Source organism: Orcinus orca, chromosome 16, assembly GCF_937001465.1.
Source record: "Orcinus orca chromosome 16, mOrcOrc1.1, whole genome shotgun sequence".
In the NCBI taxonomy this organism is placed as follows: Eukaryota; Metazoa; Chordata; class Mammalia; order Artiodactyla; family Delphinidae; genus Orcinus; species Orcinus orca.
The window spans coordinates 3,096,604-3,115,372 of record NC_064574.1 but is presented as its reverse complement, the minus strand read 5'-3'; the positions used below and the strand labels follow the sequence as shown (position 1 = coordinate 3,115,372).

The window sequence follows — 18,769 nt, the reverse complement described above, 5'->3', positions numbered from 1 at the left end:
TCCTGAGACTGGTGTTCTGGAGAAGGTGATCAGTGCTAACCCCCCAAAGTTCAGTACTAAAACCAGGTTAAACATAACTTGAAAGGATCCGACCAGTGACTGTAGGTAGAAGCCGTTTCCCCTGGGAACCCAGAAGAGCTGAAGCCAGCAGGACATCATCCAGCTCAGAGAAGCTCATAATTCCAGGCAGATGGTTTAACTTGGGAAGGCCGCTTCCCACTTCCTTTCCATTTTCTTGGTCTCTCCTGTGTTTTATTGCCACTCTCAGTCTACTCATATCTCCAGCGTCTCCCCCGTTTTCTCCTTCCGCTTGAATCTAATATTATCTATTTTACTGTTTCATTGGTTTCCTTTCCTCAGACATTTGTTTTTATCATCCTCCTTGCACTCCCTCACCCACCCGCCTTCCAAATCCCTTGCTGTTGGCGCCCTCACGCTGAATCACCTCCTCTGGCCCCAATTCTCATTCTTCTGCCCCAGAGTTTATGAGAAGAGAGAAGGGAAACCATCCGTGTTCCTCCCTCCCAGGCGTGGGGCAAGTGTTCGGTTGCAGCATCACCAGACCCCTCCCCACTCCTCCAAAGTTGTCCAGAAGATGCTTCAGCCCTCCCGGATTTTCTGATCATCCACTGAGACGTTTATTTATTCAGAAATTTGCCCAGGCTGGGCTGGCACTGTCAGGGCTGGGGAGAGAGCCGTGGGTCAGGCAGAGGTGGCCCTGCTCCACTGCAGACATGAGACAAACCAAGAATCAGGTGTGAAAAGTCCTGGGTGACTGGGAGGTAGTTCAAGCCCTCTGCTTGCTCCAGGCCTCGGTTTCCCCTTCTGTCTAATGGGGGCATGTAGGAAGGTACCCAGACGCTCAGGGGAGCTGCTGATTCGAGCCAGAATTGTCGCTGCTTTATTCATCCAGCCACTGGGACTGGATCCTGTAGAGAGAAGTGACTACACCGGGCCCCCTGCCCTCAGACTCTTGGCGTTTCGGGGGGTGGGGGGCATAAAGCAAAAACCTCCATGACAATAGGACAGTGGGACAGTGTGAGGTGTATATGCAGTCGGAAGGCAGCCAAAGACAGCCCCTTGCCCCTGAAGAAAGGCCGGTTGGAGATAGAGGGGTCGCCTCCCACACGAAGGCTGGTGGGTTCCCGACAGAGGGCACAGTGGGGGCACAGGCGCGGAAGCCGGAAGGACGCACGTGCTCCCTGACAGGGGTCCAGGGTGGTGGCGGGCTTGGCGTGACTGGCCTAAAGTGGGAAAAGGAAGAAGATGGGGTGAGGCTGGGAACGTGGGAAAGACCACCTCCTCTGTTCGTGAGGATTACAGGAGATAACAGTTCGAAAGCCCTCCACGCAGGGCCCGGCCCACCCTAAACATCAACGCGTGTTAAGGGAGAGGTGATGTCAATGAAAACAAAAACAGTAATAATAGCGGCTGTGGGGGGGGTGCTGTGATGAACTGGGCGATTGGGATTGACATGTATACACTAATATGTATAAAATGGATAACTAATAAGAACCTGCTGTATAAAAAAATAAATAAAATAAAATTCCAAAAAAACCCCCAAATAATAATAGCGGCTGTTCTCTTTCTCCCCAGCATCAACCTTCTCCGGGGGTGAGAGTCAGTGGAATTGAAGGCAGAGCGCTGTCTGTGCTGGCCGGTCTCTCTCTCTCTCTCTCGTGCTTTTTCCTTTAAGATTGCTCTTCTGGGTCCCGTGTGGGGAGGTTTTCTCAAGCGGGTGGCAGGCTGATTGCACTCCTTTCTGTAGCGCCTGAATATCTTCAATTGTCCACAAAGATTCTGTGTTATTCTAGGGACCCGCCTTTTGCTAACTTCTCCCTGCTTTCTTTACAAAACAGTTTTTTGTCTAACATTGAAGTATCTAAACAATAATGATAAATGGAGGAGAAACAAATGAACATCAGAGGACAAGGCAGGGAAAAGTAGCCCCGATGCAAGCATTCGGTTTGCTTCCAAAGCTGAAGCCCTTCCCACCAGCAACCTCAACAAGGAGTCTTAGCAAACATCTGCAGGGCCATCAGTCAGAGGAGACCGTCACTCACAGGCTACCCTCTCCGTGGAATTTTCTTACTCTCTCTTAGAAACAGAAACACGCTCTTCTCTGGGGGCTCTACCCAGCAGCCTGAGAGGATAGCTCCTCGCCAGGTGGGCTTAGCCTGCTGGCACTGGGCAGAGCCGGGCGGCTGGAGCCCTCCCTCACGGCAGCTGTGTCTCCAACCCCAGCTCCGCCCTGAAACACCCAGATGCAGTAGGTCCAGGGTGCGGCCCAGGAGGTAGCATTTATAGATGCTCCCAGGAGCCGCCTATGGCCTTTGGGTAGGCCAGTGGTTCTCAAACACTAGTGTGCGTGAACACCAACCTAAGAGGCTGTTAAAAGGCCAGGTCCTGGGCCCCATTCCCCAAAGCTCCAAGTCAGTGGGTCTCAGGTGGAGCCCAGGAGTCTGCATTTTTCACAAGCCCCGCTAGGATTCTGAAGCAGATCACGTGAGGACAGAGGTGGGCTGCAGGGAGGGTGGGTTCCCATGCAGACTCCCGTTCAGGAGGCCTGGCGTGTGGCCTGAGGGTCCGCATTTTCAACGAGTCCCTGAGGGGAGTCTGTGCTGCTGCTCTGGGGACCGTCCTCTGGAAGCCACTGCCCTGTATTTCAGACGGTCTCTTCCTTCCTCTCAGTGTGCCCTCTGCTTCATTCACAGCAAGCCTGATAAACCAATGCTCTCTACTGGACTTGCATCAGTTACTGCAGTGTTTCTGAAACCGTATTCCTAAACATGCGATTTCCCATAAGACATCATATTCAATATATTGTGTACGAGGTCTCCTCCAGCAAATGAGTTTGGGGAAGAAAAATGCTCCCCAGGCCAGGGGTGCAGGGCCGGGGTGAGAACACTGGTCCTGCAGCCTCCGCCTGGCCTCCCCACGCCTCCTCCTCTCCTGCCCAGGGGAGCAATGGGTATGACAGCAGACCCCACTCTGGAGTCAGGACGGCTCTAGGAGTTAATTCACACAAAGCTCCCCCATGTGCTCCTCCCCCAAGGCTGACTAGAGTCAGGATGGGCCTTCCAGGTCTGCAAGTCATCACGCACTTCAGCGGACTCAAGACTCTGAGACACTCAGTGGCAGGAGACGGTGCGGGGGGAGGGGGAGGGGGAGGGGGTTTCCCCCCAGTGTTTGGGCCTCAGGACCCCCCGACCCAACACCCCTGTTTTTGTAATTTAAGTTGGCACACGTGTTTGCACGCGGAGCAGTTTCAGGAAGCACAGCAAGCAAGTGCTGGGTTCTGGAAGCCTCTCCCGAGAGCAAAATCTGCATCATACTCGGACCTTCTGAGACAAAGGCAGGTCCCCGTGATGGACATTTCAGAACTATTGCAAGGACCGTGGCCGGCCTCTGTCAGCTCCCTGCTGTGCTGAAGTACCCTGAGTAAGGGGGGAATTGGAGAGGTCTTTGAGAGGTGTGAGCACAGCGCTGAGGAGTGGAACTTCTCCCAGCGTGGGTCTTGAGTGGGTCTGTGCATGAAACGTCACTGGTGACAAAGGATCTGTGCTGAAGTCTGAGCGTAAAGGTAAGCCAGGCACACTCAGCCACGTACAGGGGCACCCTGGCCCTATCCCGCCAGGCTGGGAACCGATGGGGCTCTGGCCAGGTGTGGCAGGCCGTTACTGATGCAGTGTCCCCTTTAACTGTCACACAGTTACTGGGTGAGAAGCCACAAGTCGCCGTGCTCTCAGATACACACTTGCCTTGCCCCTCTGCAGTTGTCTAGACCCTGACTTCCTTCAGTCCAAGGCAGCACGCTAACCAGCAGGCCCCCCAGCCCAGGTGCAAGGGTTCCAGGGGAGGGCAGGGCTGTGCTACAGCTCTCCTGCTCTCCTGCCCAAGTTGGCCCTGACCTTGGAGCTCAACAGTTCAGTCAATCTTCTTCCCCCTCCTTTGCAGCATATTTCTTAAACCAGAACTAATGTATTCTGGACACAGAGCTCTCCAAACCAAGACAAAGAAAATTTGAAATATCTGAGCAAACAAAACCACTTTTCTTAAAATCTCCAAACCAAAAGGGAACGTGCAGAAACATTTACTCACTTTCCAAGCTGTACACATTTTTCACTTGATGAGCCCTTAAGGAAGTGTTCCCCCAGTTCAGAAATCGCCCAAGCAGGCGCGCCTGGCCCGTCCGGCTGGCGCTCCTGCCCGCTCTTCTGCGGGGGAGTTTCTGCCTTTTCTTCCTGGGGCCTCTAAATTCTTTCTTCGCTTCTCAGGCCTAACAGTGTATTTTGATGCACAAACAGGAATTAGCCCCTTCCTTGGTCCTTAAGGGTCCACCACAGCCAGGGCCCAGACCTGGAGCTTTCCCTCACCCTGGGTGTCCACGCAGCCTGCAGGCCCTCTCTCTGCGCTTTCCGCTTTCCTAATCGGCTGGTCTCTCGGGGCTAATTCCTGGGAGCCCCAAAGATACGCAAGGCCAGGAGGTGGGCCTGGGACAGGAGAGTTAGTGGGAAGACACCTGAAGCATACAGGACAGATGGGGGTGCCTACCCCCACTGTGGGCCCAGGCAGGGATCTGGACTAAGGCATCAGGGTCTCCCCATCCCCAAGGCGTACCCATAGTTTGGGATCTGGGACCACCATCCCTTGTTCAGACCTCACAGCTCCCCCCGCCCCTTTTTCCCCAGTAGACTTTGTGTCCTCGGCCCCTTCGGCTGACCCGGGTTCCAGATGCCCTGTCCGGGCCGAGTGGTAAGGTGGGGCGCGGCGGCTGGGCGGGGACGCGGGGTGCGCGGGTGCGGCGCGGAGGGCGCGGCGCCTTTAAGGCCCGCGTCAGGCCGAGCGAGCGCAGGGGCCGGGCGGCGGGGCGGGGCCTCGGCGGGGCAGCCGCGCGGCTTCACCTGCAGTTCCGAACGCGCGGAACAGAGGCGCGGGCGGCTGAGAGGCCGGCGGACGCACCCGCCCGAGGGAGCCCGCCGCCGGCCGGACTTGGCCTCGCTCCCGGAGCCGGGCGGCAGTCGCGGCGGCGCAGCCTGGCTGCAGGAGCTGGGCCCGCTTGAGCGGCGGCGGCCGCGATCGGAGCGGCGCTACCGGGGCGGCGGCGGGGAACGGGCTCCGGGCGCCAGGCATCGGGCGGGCGCCGGGGCGCGGCGCGGCGGGGAAGATGACCGTGGGCTCCGGCGTGCTCCTCGTGCTGCTCTCGCTCTCCGGCGCGCTCCGGGTAAGTTGCGCCTCGCGTCCGGGCCGCTCGGCAGCCCAGGCAGCGCGGGGCCGCCCCCGGAGCCGGCGGGGCGCGCACTCGCCCGGCGGGGCTTTCCCGGGCTTCCCCGGCCCGCGCCGGGCGTCCCCGGCGCGCGCACCGCTGCATCCAGCCGGCTCCCGCGCTCCGCGGAGCCGCCTGCGGTCGGCAGGAGCGAGGAGCCGCCGGGTCAGCGGGGAGCGGCGGTGCGTTGCGGAGTGCGGGACACGGGGAGCTCTGCCCGAAGCGGAGCCGCCGAGCATCCCTCAGCCACCCCAGGTCCGCGGCCGCTGCCCCGGAGCTTGGCTCTCCCGCGCTGGGGCAGGCTGCCCGCTGGCGGAGCCGGCGAGCCCTCCGTCGCCCTCTCGCCGCGCTCCTCCGGAGTTGGCGAGCCCAGCCCGGGCCAGGGCTGAGAACGAGGGGAGCTGGCGGCGGCCGGCCGGAAATTAGGGTGTTGGGGACACCGGCTCTGGCCGCCCCTGCTGGGGGCCGGTGCTCCCGGCGCGGCGCCGCATCCGTCCTCGTTCTCTGGGTGCTGGCAGGGACCGCCGCTGCTGGTGGGCGGCGGATGTGGACCGAGGGGCACTCTCGCTGCGGACTTCCCGCGGCGCCTGCTGCAGCCAGTGTTCGGCGGGGCCCTCGCGGCTCGGAGCGGGGCCGGAGAGCCAGGCGCCAGGCAGGAGTATGGTGAGGTGCACCGGGGAGCACGGTCCGGGCACCCGCCTTCTTCCTGCGGAGCCCCGCGAGCTCTGTCCCCAGCCCTGCGCTGCGCCTGCAGGGTGCAGGTCCCGAGGGCAGCGTGCAGGCTGCGCCGGGGGGCGCCCCTGGGGTAAGGCAGCGGGGCCGCGAGAGTTGCAGGAACCCCCTCTCGTGGCCGATCGGCCTCGCTGCTCCTCCAGGGCCTCGCTGTTGTAACCTCGGAAATAAACAAGTGCCCGCGGCCGGAGGCCCGCCACTGAGGCTCCGGGCGCTTCGGTGCGCTCGACCCACGCCCGGGCAGGTGGAAACTTTCCTGGGCGAGTTAGGTATCCCCGGGCTTCGGTCGTATTTGGAGCTTCGTTCTCGAGGCACGGAGCTGCGGTGCGGAGCTTTACCCGAGGAGTGACCCTGCGCCCTGCCCTGCCTCCCCTTGGTGATTTTTGATGGGGGCGCCGCGCCCAGGCCGGCGTCGGGGTCCCGGGAGCTGCGGACTGGGGCAGCCTCCGGAGCCGAGGACGGGCGGGCGTCGGCGCGCAAGCCTGGAGGAGGCGGGGAGGTGCGTTCCGCTTGGTGGCCCCGCGAAGGCGCGACTGCGGGGCTCGGGCTGCGCCCCTGCTCCTGCGCTCGCTGCGGAGCCGGGAGCTGTGGCGCTCCTTCTTCTGACGCGGGGCTGGCTTCCCGTCGCACATGCAGCCTCTCCCTTCGTTCCCCATCCCTACGCAGCTGACCTAGCTGCCACTCCCCGCAGCCTGGGAGGGGCTCTTCGCCCACCTCCACACTTCCCTGCCCTCCCAGCGATCAGGGTTCTAGACCTCACACTGGGCAGGATAGCCCAGGGTGCGCCGGGGGACAGGACAGGAGGACAGACACCCACCTTCTTTGGTCAGTTAGGGAAGCTCTGGCCTGGTTAGGCTGGAGATGAGGGCTCCAAAAGTGGACAAGCGTCCAAGAAGTGGAGGGGTAGGACTGGAGGGTGGGCGGAAGCCTCGGCCGCCTCCCTGCAGCCTCCCCGAGAGCCAAGCTCCGAGGTGGAGCTGAGTCTTGGAGAATCTCCTTTCCTGCCCTGCCCCTCTCCTTCCTCCTGGCCACCACAGGGAGGAGAAGGCCTGCTGGCCCACCTCGGCCCAAGCCTGAGCACTGGGGTGGGAGGGTGACACGGCCCGGGCAGGAGCCTGCTCCCTTGGCTGCCCCTCCTCTGTGTCTGCATTTGCTAACTCCTGGCTCTGCTGCTGGACAGTCCTCAGACCTTCCCTTATGCCACGTGTGGGTGAGGCCCTGACAGGCCCTCAGCCTCGCCATCCGCCGGCACTCCCTCCCTGCTGCATGCCCCCTGTCCCCGGCCAACGTGGAGACCACAGGGGCAGACCCCAGATTATGTCTGGGAGGAGGCTCTGGTGGACCAAGGCTTGTCATAGCTGGAGACCTTGCATGCAGGAGGCCCGACTAAACGTGGGTTGGATGCAATTTCTGTGAACCTGTGTTTTTTCTGACCTCTCTTGTTTTTGTTCTCAGGCCCACAATGGAGATCTTACAGCCAGGGAGACCTGCAAAGCTGGATTCTCTGAAGAAGATTACACGGCATTAATCTCCCAAAATATTCTGGAAGGAGAGAAGGTCCTCAAAGGTAAGGCAGACATGTAAATGAAATGGCATACCATGCTCTGGATTAGGGAAACATTACCACCCACAGAAAAAGAGGCTCGGCTGTCTTTGAGCCAGGCTCTTTGCAAAAAAAAAAAAAAAAATGGTGGAGAGGTCAGTGGAGGTGCAGCTCGGTAGACCTAAAAGGCCTTTTGCAGCACAGGTGAATGATTCAGAATCCCTGTCATTTTTGAGTGAGGTGAATCATTTCCTGGGCAACAAACTGGAATTCGGATGTAGCGTCACCCAAATAATGTGCAGAGAGAGAGACCTTCTTACCAAGTATTTTTGTGTATGAAATTCTGGATTCTCAAATTATCCCTGCTTTGAAATGCATGATAAAGCAGACGATGTTGTTGGGGACGCAGTAAATAAGCCCACAGACGTTCTGTTCGCAAATGTGCCATGAGTTTTCATTACTGTCCCACTGACAGCACGGAAACACACGTGCAGGAGGGAGCTGCCGATTAGCTTTATTGTAACCGCAGGACGATATCCACATTTGTGATGGGGAAGTCAGAGGCAGCTTCAGAACTCAAATGACAATAGATCATTCTGCATATCGACCTGTTTCCCTCTCAAGACAAACTAACTAACCTTTATTTGCATGGGAGGGGAAATAAATCAGTTCTTTCTTCCTTGAGGTTTCAAATTGGCACCACAGACACCTCGGCGCGTGCCTTCCCTCCCCGCATCGGCTTCCCAGAAGCGGCTGCGTTTAGCCGATTCCAAAGTGATGGAGGGAACAAACTTTAGTGGAAGCATCAAAGCTAAGTTTCAATATTCAGGGCAGAATCATGCTCAGGCTGCTGACTTCCTGCCCAGTTTTCTGTTTGAGGGAATACGGCGTCCCCGCCACGAGCACTGACAGCAGACCCTTCGTGTGCGGGGGAACGCTCACAGAGTTGGTTGATTCTTCACATCCCGTCTGTGGAGACAGCTCGTTGACCTACTGTGTGTGCCTGGTTATGTTAATCAGGATCTTACTTTGCACCGAGTCCAGCTTTTCTAACTTATTTGTTGTCATCTGAGTTGACTATTAATATAGGGGTGTGATACTATTGACTCTTTCATTGATTATCAAAAAACAAAAAACAGCAACAAAAAAACCCAACCTCTTGGCAGTTGGCCTGAAAGCGGTCTGGGTAACTGTGGGAGGGAGCATCTATGGTAAGAGTTTTCAAGAGATGCTTTGTTAATTGCACAGTGTGTGTCATTTTAGACCGCCTTTCAGGATCTGTGGGTTTATGAGAATCCCTGTGTGTGCACAGAGAAGGCCCGGAAGACTCTCTCACTCTCAGTGCAAATCAGGGGCGGCTAACTGCGGTCCTGCTGTTTGTGTGTCCTGAGGCTGGCATCCTTGCCACCTCCCCAATATGCAGCTAAACTTAAGATCTTGGCATATCAATTTTACTCAGGAATTTAAGAAAAAGTACCTCTATTTTTGTAACAGCAGATGCTACCTACTATGGAAGAGAATGACAGATGATTCTCTTACTTTTCTTAATAAAATGTAAGATTTCCAGCTAGCATCTCCTCTCTCTCCTGGTGGACCGTGCGGGTCCAGGCTGACCTGCCCTCTGCTCCTAGCCCATGTGATGGGGAAGCCTTGGTCGCTGGCTGGATGCTGGCCTGCCCCGTATGCCCCAGGAGTCCATCATCGTACGTGAACTTGGACCAGCTCACGGACTGTGTGGATGCAAGACTCATATTCTCTGCACTTACTTGTACCCGCGATGAGGCCCAACCCAAACCTGGTTGAGGGGGAAATCACAGAGTATCTCCCTCACCTGCGTGTGCCACTCCCTCTGTGTTCTCAGGGACAGAGAGGTTTTATCTTAGAAATAATTTTACACATATGGAGGCAAAAGCTACCACTGCATACACTCAAGCCACGGCAGATAAAAACCTCTGTTTACGTAGAAAACTTTGCAAACGACAGGGCCACAGTGAAGATGCATGTGTCGAAAATAAATAAGTGGCCCAATATTTCTGTTATCCTGGTAGGAATCAAGTTAAATAGGTAATGACTACTTACAATTGAGTTATGCCAGCGGAGAGAGCTTAACCTTAATTTGACAAGCAAAGCTTCACAGAGTCCCCGTTTTATTCTAAATGCGCCGTAAGCCGTTAATGACTGCTTTGCGGTTCCTTCTCTTTGCCGGAGTAAGCTCACCGGCAGCCCCAAACATCCAGGCTCCAGAAGGAGAGATTTGTTACACAGTAATTAACTTGTTTATGATAAATGGATGGAAGAAATGTTGTGGCATTTTGTTTTATGTCTAAATGAAAAAGCATTTGCATTCAAAAAATTTCACGCTAATTAGGCTTAAAACCGTTTTCCCCAGTAGGGTAGCAGATACTATGGTATTGGGATCCTTTTGAATGGCGGGCAGAACCGCTACGTACGCCGTCTGGAGTGTTTGTTTAGCTGATCTGTAGTTCCTAGATCCCCTCCACGTTGCGTTTCCCGTCTGTGCTCCTCCTGGCGAGCACTCGAATGTAACTGCACACGCTGTTACCCCGTGGTTTGTTTCCAGGATCATTCACGGATGGCCACGATCACTGGTGCATGGTAATGTCTAAAATAGGATGGTGGAGCCCTTTTCCTTACGTGACAACAGAGCGTTCTCTACACCATAGTTTAGCATTGGGTAGTGGCTAAGCTGGTGTCTTTTTCTCGGCTTTGTTAATAATTAACGGTCAGCCCGGCCCGAGGCTGCAGCTGATGCGCTGACCTGCATCGCTCTCTCATGGCGGGCAGAGTTCTGCGAAAACCCAGACCAGCTTCAAGGTAAAACCCCACGAGGATGGGAGATGGAGGGGCGGCTTTGTGGGAAACCAGCACGGATGGGTTGTATCTGTTCTCGCTCCTGGAGAAGAGAGGGTGATGTGTGTGAAAATGTTGTCTGCCAGGGCAGGGGAAGTGGGGTCTGGACATTGCCCCACGAGTTCAGATAATACAGAAAGAGGTGCTTTGTTTCTGATGACTTCATTTACTGAGACTGCCTCAGAAAAGCCTTCCCTCTCCCATATCCCAGTGAGTTTATGACCATCTTGTGCCCTTGACCACACTTTGCTTTCTCATTGGAGAATTTATATTATCTGGTCCATCATCTTTCTTAATTAAACTGTAAGGTTCATGAGGGCAGCAGCCCCATCACTCTGGTTTAACGTTTAGAATGTTCTGGGCCAACAGGATAAAACCCAATTAACAGAATCTTAAATGAATGGGGTTTAATTTTTCTCACATAACCGTGAAGAGATAGGTAGTCAAGGACTGATCAGGTCAGTGGCACCATCTCATGCCTAATCTTTATTCTTATCGTTCTACCATCTTTAGTTTGTCAGTGTATTGCCTGATCATTGTAAACTGCTGCTGTGGCTCCAGGCATTGCATTTGAGTTCACAGCAAGCTAGAAAAAGGAGGGAGGAGTAGCACCATCTTCATCTCTTCTCTGTATCAGAAAAACAAACACTTTCTCAGAACCCTTGCTGAAGTTCTCACTGGCAAGGACTAGGTCACATTCCACTCCCAGTGGAAAGAGGTGGGGAGGCTGGGAAGCAGAGAATTGCACAGTCTGACTTAGACCTGTTATGATCCATCACCTGGTAGATGAGTAAATTGCTACTTGGAGCAGAGTTGGGCGTCTTAGGAAGGAAGACGGGAGGAATGGGTACCGAGGAGACAAGCATCAGTGTCTGCCACATAAAGGTTTCCCCACCTTCCAGCACCCTACCCAAAGCAGAGTAACAGGGAATGCCTTGTAGAACGAATGGCTCATTTGTGTATCAAGTCACACAGAGGGAGGGATGGTTGAGGAGAGACCAAATGCATGCAGGGGTCTGGAATCGGCATCTAAGAAATCGCCACAATGTAATGACTGTGGCCAGAAGTACTGCTATCTTGTCTTTACAAGTATGTTGAAAATAGCCTCTTTACCCTCCTCTGTGAAGACAGGTAACACTCTTGCCAGGGTGGAAGGTGTCGCTAGATGCATGGACCAGACGCTGAGCGAGTCTGACTGCACACCTATCACCCAGTGTCATGCCTGCCTTGTGGGGCCGTGGGTGTACAACCAGTGTTGTCAAGTGAAGTCATGAATGAGCCGGAAAATGCGGACACTGTGGTGTTTCTGAGTCCCCTCCGTCAACTCACAAATAAGCGGGAGCTGCTCGGAATGTTCAAATAAATGGCACGCACGACAAAGCCACCCTGTGTGCTGTGAATCGCTGGACACTGCAGGTTGCCTGTCCAGTATCCATTCTGTCCCTCTTCCTTACTAACAGAACCTCTTCCTTACTAATGAAACCTCTTCTGTCCTGATCCGGTTGGCTCACACTGAGCCCTGTTTAATATACTCACACCTCTGGTAGACTTTTACACCAAGGTGGCAATATGGCCCTTTTCTGGTCAATGGGATCTGACTAGGTTTTTCTGTTAGATGAGACTTGTGGGAAAGCTGTTTTTTTCATGGTAAAGAGTAACAGACTCAGCTGGCCGTGCCTTCTTTCTTTCGCCCTTACCTTTTTCTCCTGCCTGGAATATGGATGTGATGTCTGGGGCAGAGCAGCCATCTTGTGACTGTGAGGATGGTGGAGCGGGAACTGGATCTCAGGTGGCATCCTTGAAAAACTGCAGACCTTTCACTGTCCTCTGAGAGATGAGAAAAATAAGGATGAAACACCACAGTCGAGTTTCTTGTGACGTGCAGCTAAATGCAATCCCTGCCTTTGGGAAAGCAAGAGCTGTGCATGCTAGCAAGTGCTTGTCTTTCCCTCTGGAAGCTCACAGCATGTTTCATGCTCTGCCCTGAGCCTCTATCCATCCTTTGTTTCTTGGGCCTTGGCCTTACTCTTGCTCTAGCGGCCTTCTGCTCCTTTGTAAATTAGTATCCACGTCCAGCACACTGGATTGCAGAGAGCATGTCTGGGCACTCGGTACATATTTGGTGAACAGACGAAATGAATAGTCACCACTTCAGACTTTCTCTTTGGCCAGGATATGACTGAATCATTACATATATTAAGTCAGGGCTGTCTGTCTCATCTACCCATCCCAGAATGTGAACTCTCTGCTGGCTGTCTTAGCCACCCTCTTCCAGGAAGCCAGGAGATTATGCACTGGGAATCTTGGTCTTAACAAAGACATGGAGTTGAGTGGAGGTGAAGCAGGACTGAGCCCCAGCGGGTGGCTTCCACTGGCTCTAAGCCAGGACTTTCCTTGCTCTTGAAGCCAAAGGAGGCTCCTTTGAGCACCCAGACCTCACTGCCTTCTATTGGTGGTACCTCAGGTGTCCCCTGAAAAGGAGCACCCGGAGCCCGTGGTAGTGGTGGAGACCATGGTACCCCTCTGGCTGTCTTTGGGGCCAGCCTTGCCTTTTCAGGGACCAGTGCTGTTTTGGGTTTCTCAGCAGCCTTTCCCTGCTATAATTTTGCCTGGTCACAGAGTTAAGAGGTTTAGAAAGAGTTTATATACTTAGAAAGTGGCTTCTATCAGATAAGAGGTAAGAACAGCACAGTGATAAAGCACGAAAAGCCTGCTTTATGCTCTGCCCACGCGCCAAAGCTCACGCCGATGGAGGGCCCTGATAGCCGTGTTTAAAACCAAAAGCAGGCCAAGGACTGCGGCCCCTGCCCTCGGCCACCACACCGCGTGCGGGCCCGGCCCCTGCTTCTGTTGCTCCCCCTGCAGCCCGGAGGGAGGTGCTAGTGCCTGGCCTTCCTCACTGGGTCCCTAAGGCCACGGATCAGGAGCGCCCCCCAGCACCCTCTACCCGCTGTGCCCTCTCTAGTCAACTGTCATGAAATAAAAATCCTCATCTCAGAGGCACACACACCAGTTAGACGTGAGGATGACGGACTCATCCACGCTGCAGTTTGAAGATTAAGATTTTTGCATTTCAGAAATATGTATTTTAATGGAGTCTTGGGATGAGGGAATGTGAAACTTTATATACTTATAACATTGCGTCCCAGCTGGGTCTGTGCCAGCCTCGGCACACGTCCCGTGTAATCCTCCCAAAAGCCTTTCTGGGGAGGTAAAATTATTCCCATTGTTTGGATCAGAAACTGAAGATTGAGGAGGTTGAGAGATTGGCCTAAATGCATGCAGTTTGCTCTGTTTTCCCTCATGTTCAGACCCACGCTCTTAGCTTGTTTACATCTCCCCTGTAATGTGAACGGAGATGGTTTCTAGAGCACTTGAGCAGACAAGAGACACCCCAGATGTTCAGGGGCACCGTCATAAAACCGGCAATTATCAGGCATCCAGACGTGCTAATTGTTTCTCACCTTGAACGTTTGGAACAAAGAGAGGCCCCGTTTATCCAGAAGTGCTTGACTGCAGTTGCTGATGTGGAAGGGCCCATCTGAAGTGGGTCCAAACTTGGTGGACACCTTGGGTTGGCAAAACTGGCCTTGGTTTTAGAAGAGCAGGATTCTGCGATGCCAGCAGGAATGTGCGATTCCGGGCATGTGGCAGACAGTCCCAGAACCACACTCTCACTCAGCTCTCAGACTCTGCCCACGTTGGGGACACAGCAGAGAAAGCCTACAGGAGCCAGCCGTCCTGGCACACACTTGATGGGGGCAGGGCTGAGGCTCGGGACAGCGTCATAAACCACTCCCGCTGCGGCTCAGAGCCTGGGGGACCTCGATGAGGCTCCCGAGAAGAGCTGACAACCCTGGTCTGAAGGAGGCTGCCCACCTGACCAGGCCGGGCTTCCTGGCACCACCTCTGTGGTATGCGGTGGCTGTGTGGGAGAGAGGGCCCTCCGTCTGCAGGTGGTCCTTTCTGCCTGGTTCTGGGGTCCTCAGTGTTTGCAGGGGCCCCCGATTCTAGGTCCTTCCCTCCTTCCCTCCTTGTGTCCTTCTTTCTTTTTCTTTGGAGCATGGTTAGGTGGATGCCAGAACTAACCACAAACTGAGAGCGAGTGAGGAAGCCAGCACTCATTTTTTCAAAGAATGTTCCTGTTTTTCTGACTCTTTGAAGGAGCAATTCTTACTCCGATGGGGCTTCCCTGGTGGTGCAGTGGTTAGGAATCCACCTGCCAATGCAGGGGACATGGGTTCGAGCCCTGGTCTGGGAAGATCCCACATGCCGCAGAGCAACTAAGCCCGTGCGCCACAACTACTGAAGCCCGCGCTCTAGAGCCCGTGAGCCACAACTACTGAGCCCGCGTGCCTACAGCCCATGCTCTGCAACAAGAGATGCCACTGCAATGAGAAGCCCGCGCACCGCAACAAAGAGTAGCCCCCACTCGATGCAACTAGAGAAAAGTCCGCGCACAGCAACGAAGACCCAGTGCAGCCAAAGATAAATAAAATAAATAACATTTATTAAAAAACAATTCTTACTCCAAGTGAATTCCACTATACAAAATACTGTAAGCTGCGTGACTGTCTTTCCGTCAAGGGTGGAAAGTGTGCTCTTGTAAAACCTCATGGCACTTGTTTTTCTTGTAATCTTCAGAGAGGGCTGTGCTATGTTGGAAGACGGGCTGGTAAAAACGCTCCCTTTTTGCTTAAAAACTAAGAATTTTGGTGACTTTTTGCCCAGGCTCTAGGCTGCCCTCTCCTGGTGGCCTCTGGTACTGTCTCAGCCACCTCTCCCCACCTCCACTCCTTCTTAAACAAAAGAGAACAAAACTGAACAAAAACCTACTTAATTATCTTGGACTAGTGTATGCTACCAAAGGCCCTTTCCCTTCCAGCCTGCATCAGGGGCACGTGGTGTTTTTTGAGGACTTATTATATGCTAATAGGTACTCACATTGAATGCCTTCAAGACACCTGTGGGCTCAGGGCAGTCAGAGGCCACGCCCCCAGACCACCTGGTCTGTATGGGCTGTAGGACTTTCCGCTCCCACACTGCCTTTTCCAGGGAGGAATTTGCTTAGATTGAGGACTGTATGCGTTTCTTAGTGTGGTACAAGTGACCCATAAATGTAGCAGCTTAAAAGACACCGATCTTATCAGCTTGTTCTTCTGGACATCAGACTCCATCCAACATGGGTCCCCCTGGGCTAACATCCAGGTGTGGGCAGGCTGGATCCTTCTGGAAGCTCCCGGGAGAATCCGTTTCCTGCCTTTGCAGCTTCTCGAGGCCCCACTGCTGTCCTTTTCTCGCGGCCCCTTCCTCTACCTTCACACCAGCACCGGTGCAGCTCCCCACGGTCACATCGCCTTCCCTGACTGCCTCTTCTGCTCATAAGGACCTCGTGAGGACCCTGGGCCCCCCACCCCCCGATAGTCCAGCATCACCTCCCATCTCAGGTCCTGGACTTGAGCGCATCGGCAGAGGCCCTTTTGCCACGAAGGTGACGTACTCGCAGGTTCGGGGATTCGGACATGGGTGTCCTTGGGGCCTCCCGCAGGCCGCCGCCTGCTGAGGACCTGCTGTGTCTCGGGCGTTGTGCTGTGTTCTTCACTCGGCTCCTGTGGACCCTCAGCGATTCATGCGGGCACCCCCGCTTCACGGAGAGGAAAGTGAGGCCCAGGGCGATTCAGTCACCCAGTGGGAGACGGGTTAGGGAGACCGGTTTGCATCCAAAGCTGCAGGCCTGAGCCCTGCCCCCCGTGGCCCTCAACCCACCCTGCCTCACTCTAGGAGCTCCCGCCTACGGTGTCTCTAGTTAGGACTCTGGTTGGCAGCTTCCTCGTGGGTCCTGAGACGGGGATTTGCCACTCTGGAGACTCTGAAGGGTGACGGGGGCCACAAAACCCGTCCGAAGCAGCTTCCAATCCAGCTGCTTTAACTGCGCCTTGTTTAGCTTCATTGTGTTTCCTTGCCTCATACGGAGATTTAGGAAGGCTTAAGGTAAGCCTTCAGCGACAGATAAATATCTGCAGGGCAGGGGAGTGCCACCCCCTGCCTGTCAGGTGGGAGGATGGGCCTCCTGGAGGTGGGAGCTTACCTGCCCAGGGAGAGGCCCCGGGAGAAGCTGCAGGCCTTCCTGGCCTGGAACAGGTGTGCTTTCCATTTAGAATACAGTTTAGTTCAGTTCCAACCCCGGGGTTGGGGTGCAGACCCCATGTCTGTCCAAGGAGGGGGCCTCGCTCTCCTTATCCTTGAGCCAGGTAGAGAGGACGGCTCGCCTTCTGGACCGGCCCCCTTTGGGAGTGCGCACCCTTGCGTGTGCGTCTGACTTGGAGAAATGTTAGAGTTTCGTTTTGCTTGGTTTTTGCTGCCCAAATGTGTTTGAACACCTTCAATGTTGATCTGCCTGGAAAGCCGAGAGGGACCCTCGTTGTGCACGTGTGCTAAGCTTGCCGTCCCAGTCTTCTGCGTCCAGCGGGGCAGGGGAGGAGTGAGGGTGGGGAGTTCTTCTGGGAGAGGAGCTGAATGGGGGCGGCCCTCCCTTCTCTAGGCCTTGGTTTCCTTATCTGCAGAGGGGCAGGATGTCCAAGTGTGGTCCAGGAACTGCCTGCCTGGGGGACACTGTTAAACCCGGCAGGCCCCTGGGTCCCCTCCCACACCAACTGTAGCGGGTTGGATGGTGTCGACTTTAAAAAAATGCAGTGTGAGAGTCCTGAGTTAAGTTGTACTGGGGGCAAAATGAGGACTGTAGCCTGGGAGACAGCATCTCAGATAGCTCTGAGAAATCGCTCCAAAGAAGTAGGGGGGAAGGTCAGTAGAGATGTGATTTTGGTGAAGGGGGAGTACATGCAGTCAAACACATATCTTTTGGCAGAAGGTTTCTGCTAGTCACGAGGAGCAGACGTCACCATGAAGGATTTTAGTGCTTTTCTAGATACGAGGAGATACAAGAAGTGGGCTCTTAAAATTGGCTCCTGAAAATATCTAACTATCTGAAGACCTGTTCTGCCACTTTTTCCCAGAGCACAGAGTCCCTCATCTCTGCTCTCCACCCTGAGCTCCTTTCAGGGGGTGTCGAAGGTCAGCAGCTGCAGCAGCACGTGATTTAATCCTTGTAGAGGTGGATGGCAAGCGCCCCTGGCAAGGGCCAATTCGTGGTTGACAACAGTGGCCCCAAAAGATACATCAACCCAGAACCTGTGACTGTGACCGTGTTTGGAGAAAGGGTCTTTGCGGGTTCAACTAAGCTAAGGATCTTGAGATGAGATCACCCGGGATTATCCAGGGCCCTACATCCAGTGACAAGTGTCTTTATAAGTGACAGAAGAGGAGACACACACACAGGGGAGAAGCTGTGTGACGATGGAAGTAGAGCCTGGAGTGATGAGGCCACAAGCCAAGGACACCTGGGGGACCAGGAGCTGCAAGAGGTGGGAAGGACGCTCCCCTGGAGCCTGTGGAGGGAGAGCAGCCCTGCCAACCTGGATTTCAGACTTCTGGGCTCTAGAACTTCAAGAGAATACTTTTTTTTTTTTTTTTTTTAAGTCTGTGGTCACTTGTTACAGCAGCCCCAGGAAACTCACACACGCACTGAACTAGAAATCCTGGGTCTGTGCCCTAGGACTCTGCCTATTTAATCCAACTGCCAGGGAAGCTGATGTTCCTTAAAGCCTGAAGGCTTCAGTTCTAGAGGACGTTTACCTTCAGAATTCCAGCGCTCAGCATCCCTCGTGAGAAAGTGTGTTTTCCATGAGGGGCTCTGCCAGGAGGTAACCAGCATCCTAAAGTGCTGCTCAGGTGGGCGGTGGGAAGGATGCTGTGGTTTCCATCTCCCCAGAACAGTAAATGGGGCACGTCAGTATAGAAATGTAGGATCTCGTACTATAAAGCCTGACATGGAACAGTTTCATTGGAATTAAAATGTATGTGAACATTTGCTCTCCTCCCATTATCCTTCCCGGTCAAATGGAATTTTAACAAGGATTATAGCTCAGATAATATCACATAGATACACTGTAAATATTTTGTTAACCTGAAGGTCTGCATTTGGGAACGTATCGTTGAACCACTGCTGCTGCAGAAGGAAAGGCACGCTCCCTCTGCCACTGTGGAGATGCGTGTGAAGGAGCGGGTGCCCTCCGGAAGGAAAGCATTCATCGAATATGCCTCTTCTCTCCCCAGAACTGCTTTACTCTGCAAATGCAAAAAGGCATTATTTCTGGCTCCCAGTGTCTCGTTTCCGCGTCTCGAGCAGCCGCGTTTTTGCTGCCTGGCCCCTTAGCTCTCCGGAAAGCAGAGGTGAGCGGGCTTTCCCCAGGAAGGCAGCTGCTCAGCTCAGGTTCCAAGGCCCTGACCCTGTCCCTGTC

At 54.5% G+C, this 18,769-nt stretch overlaps 1 protein-coding gene across 1 annotated transcript in view; it reads left to right on the top strand.

Moving 5' to 3' along the window:
• The first annotated feature begins 4,909 nt into the window (after positions 1-4,909).
• Positions 4,910-18,769, top strand: part of CDH4 (cadherin 4) — a 556,898-nt gene continuing 543,038 nt past the window's right edge. Inside the window, exons 1-2 of the mRNA XM_033410223.2 lie at positions 4,910-5,224; positions 7,454-7,565. Coding sequence (XP_033266114.2) covers positions 5,168-5,224; positions 7,454-7,565 — 169 coding nt within the window. The 5' untranslated portion in view covers positions 4,910-5,167. The remainder of the gene's footprint in view (positions 5,225-7,453; positions 7,566-18,769) is intronic.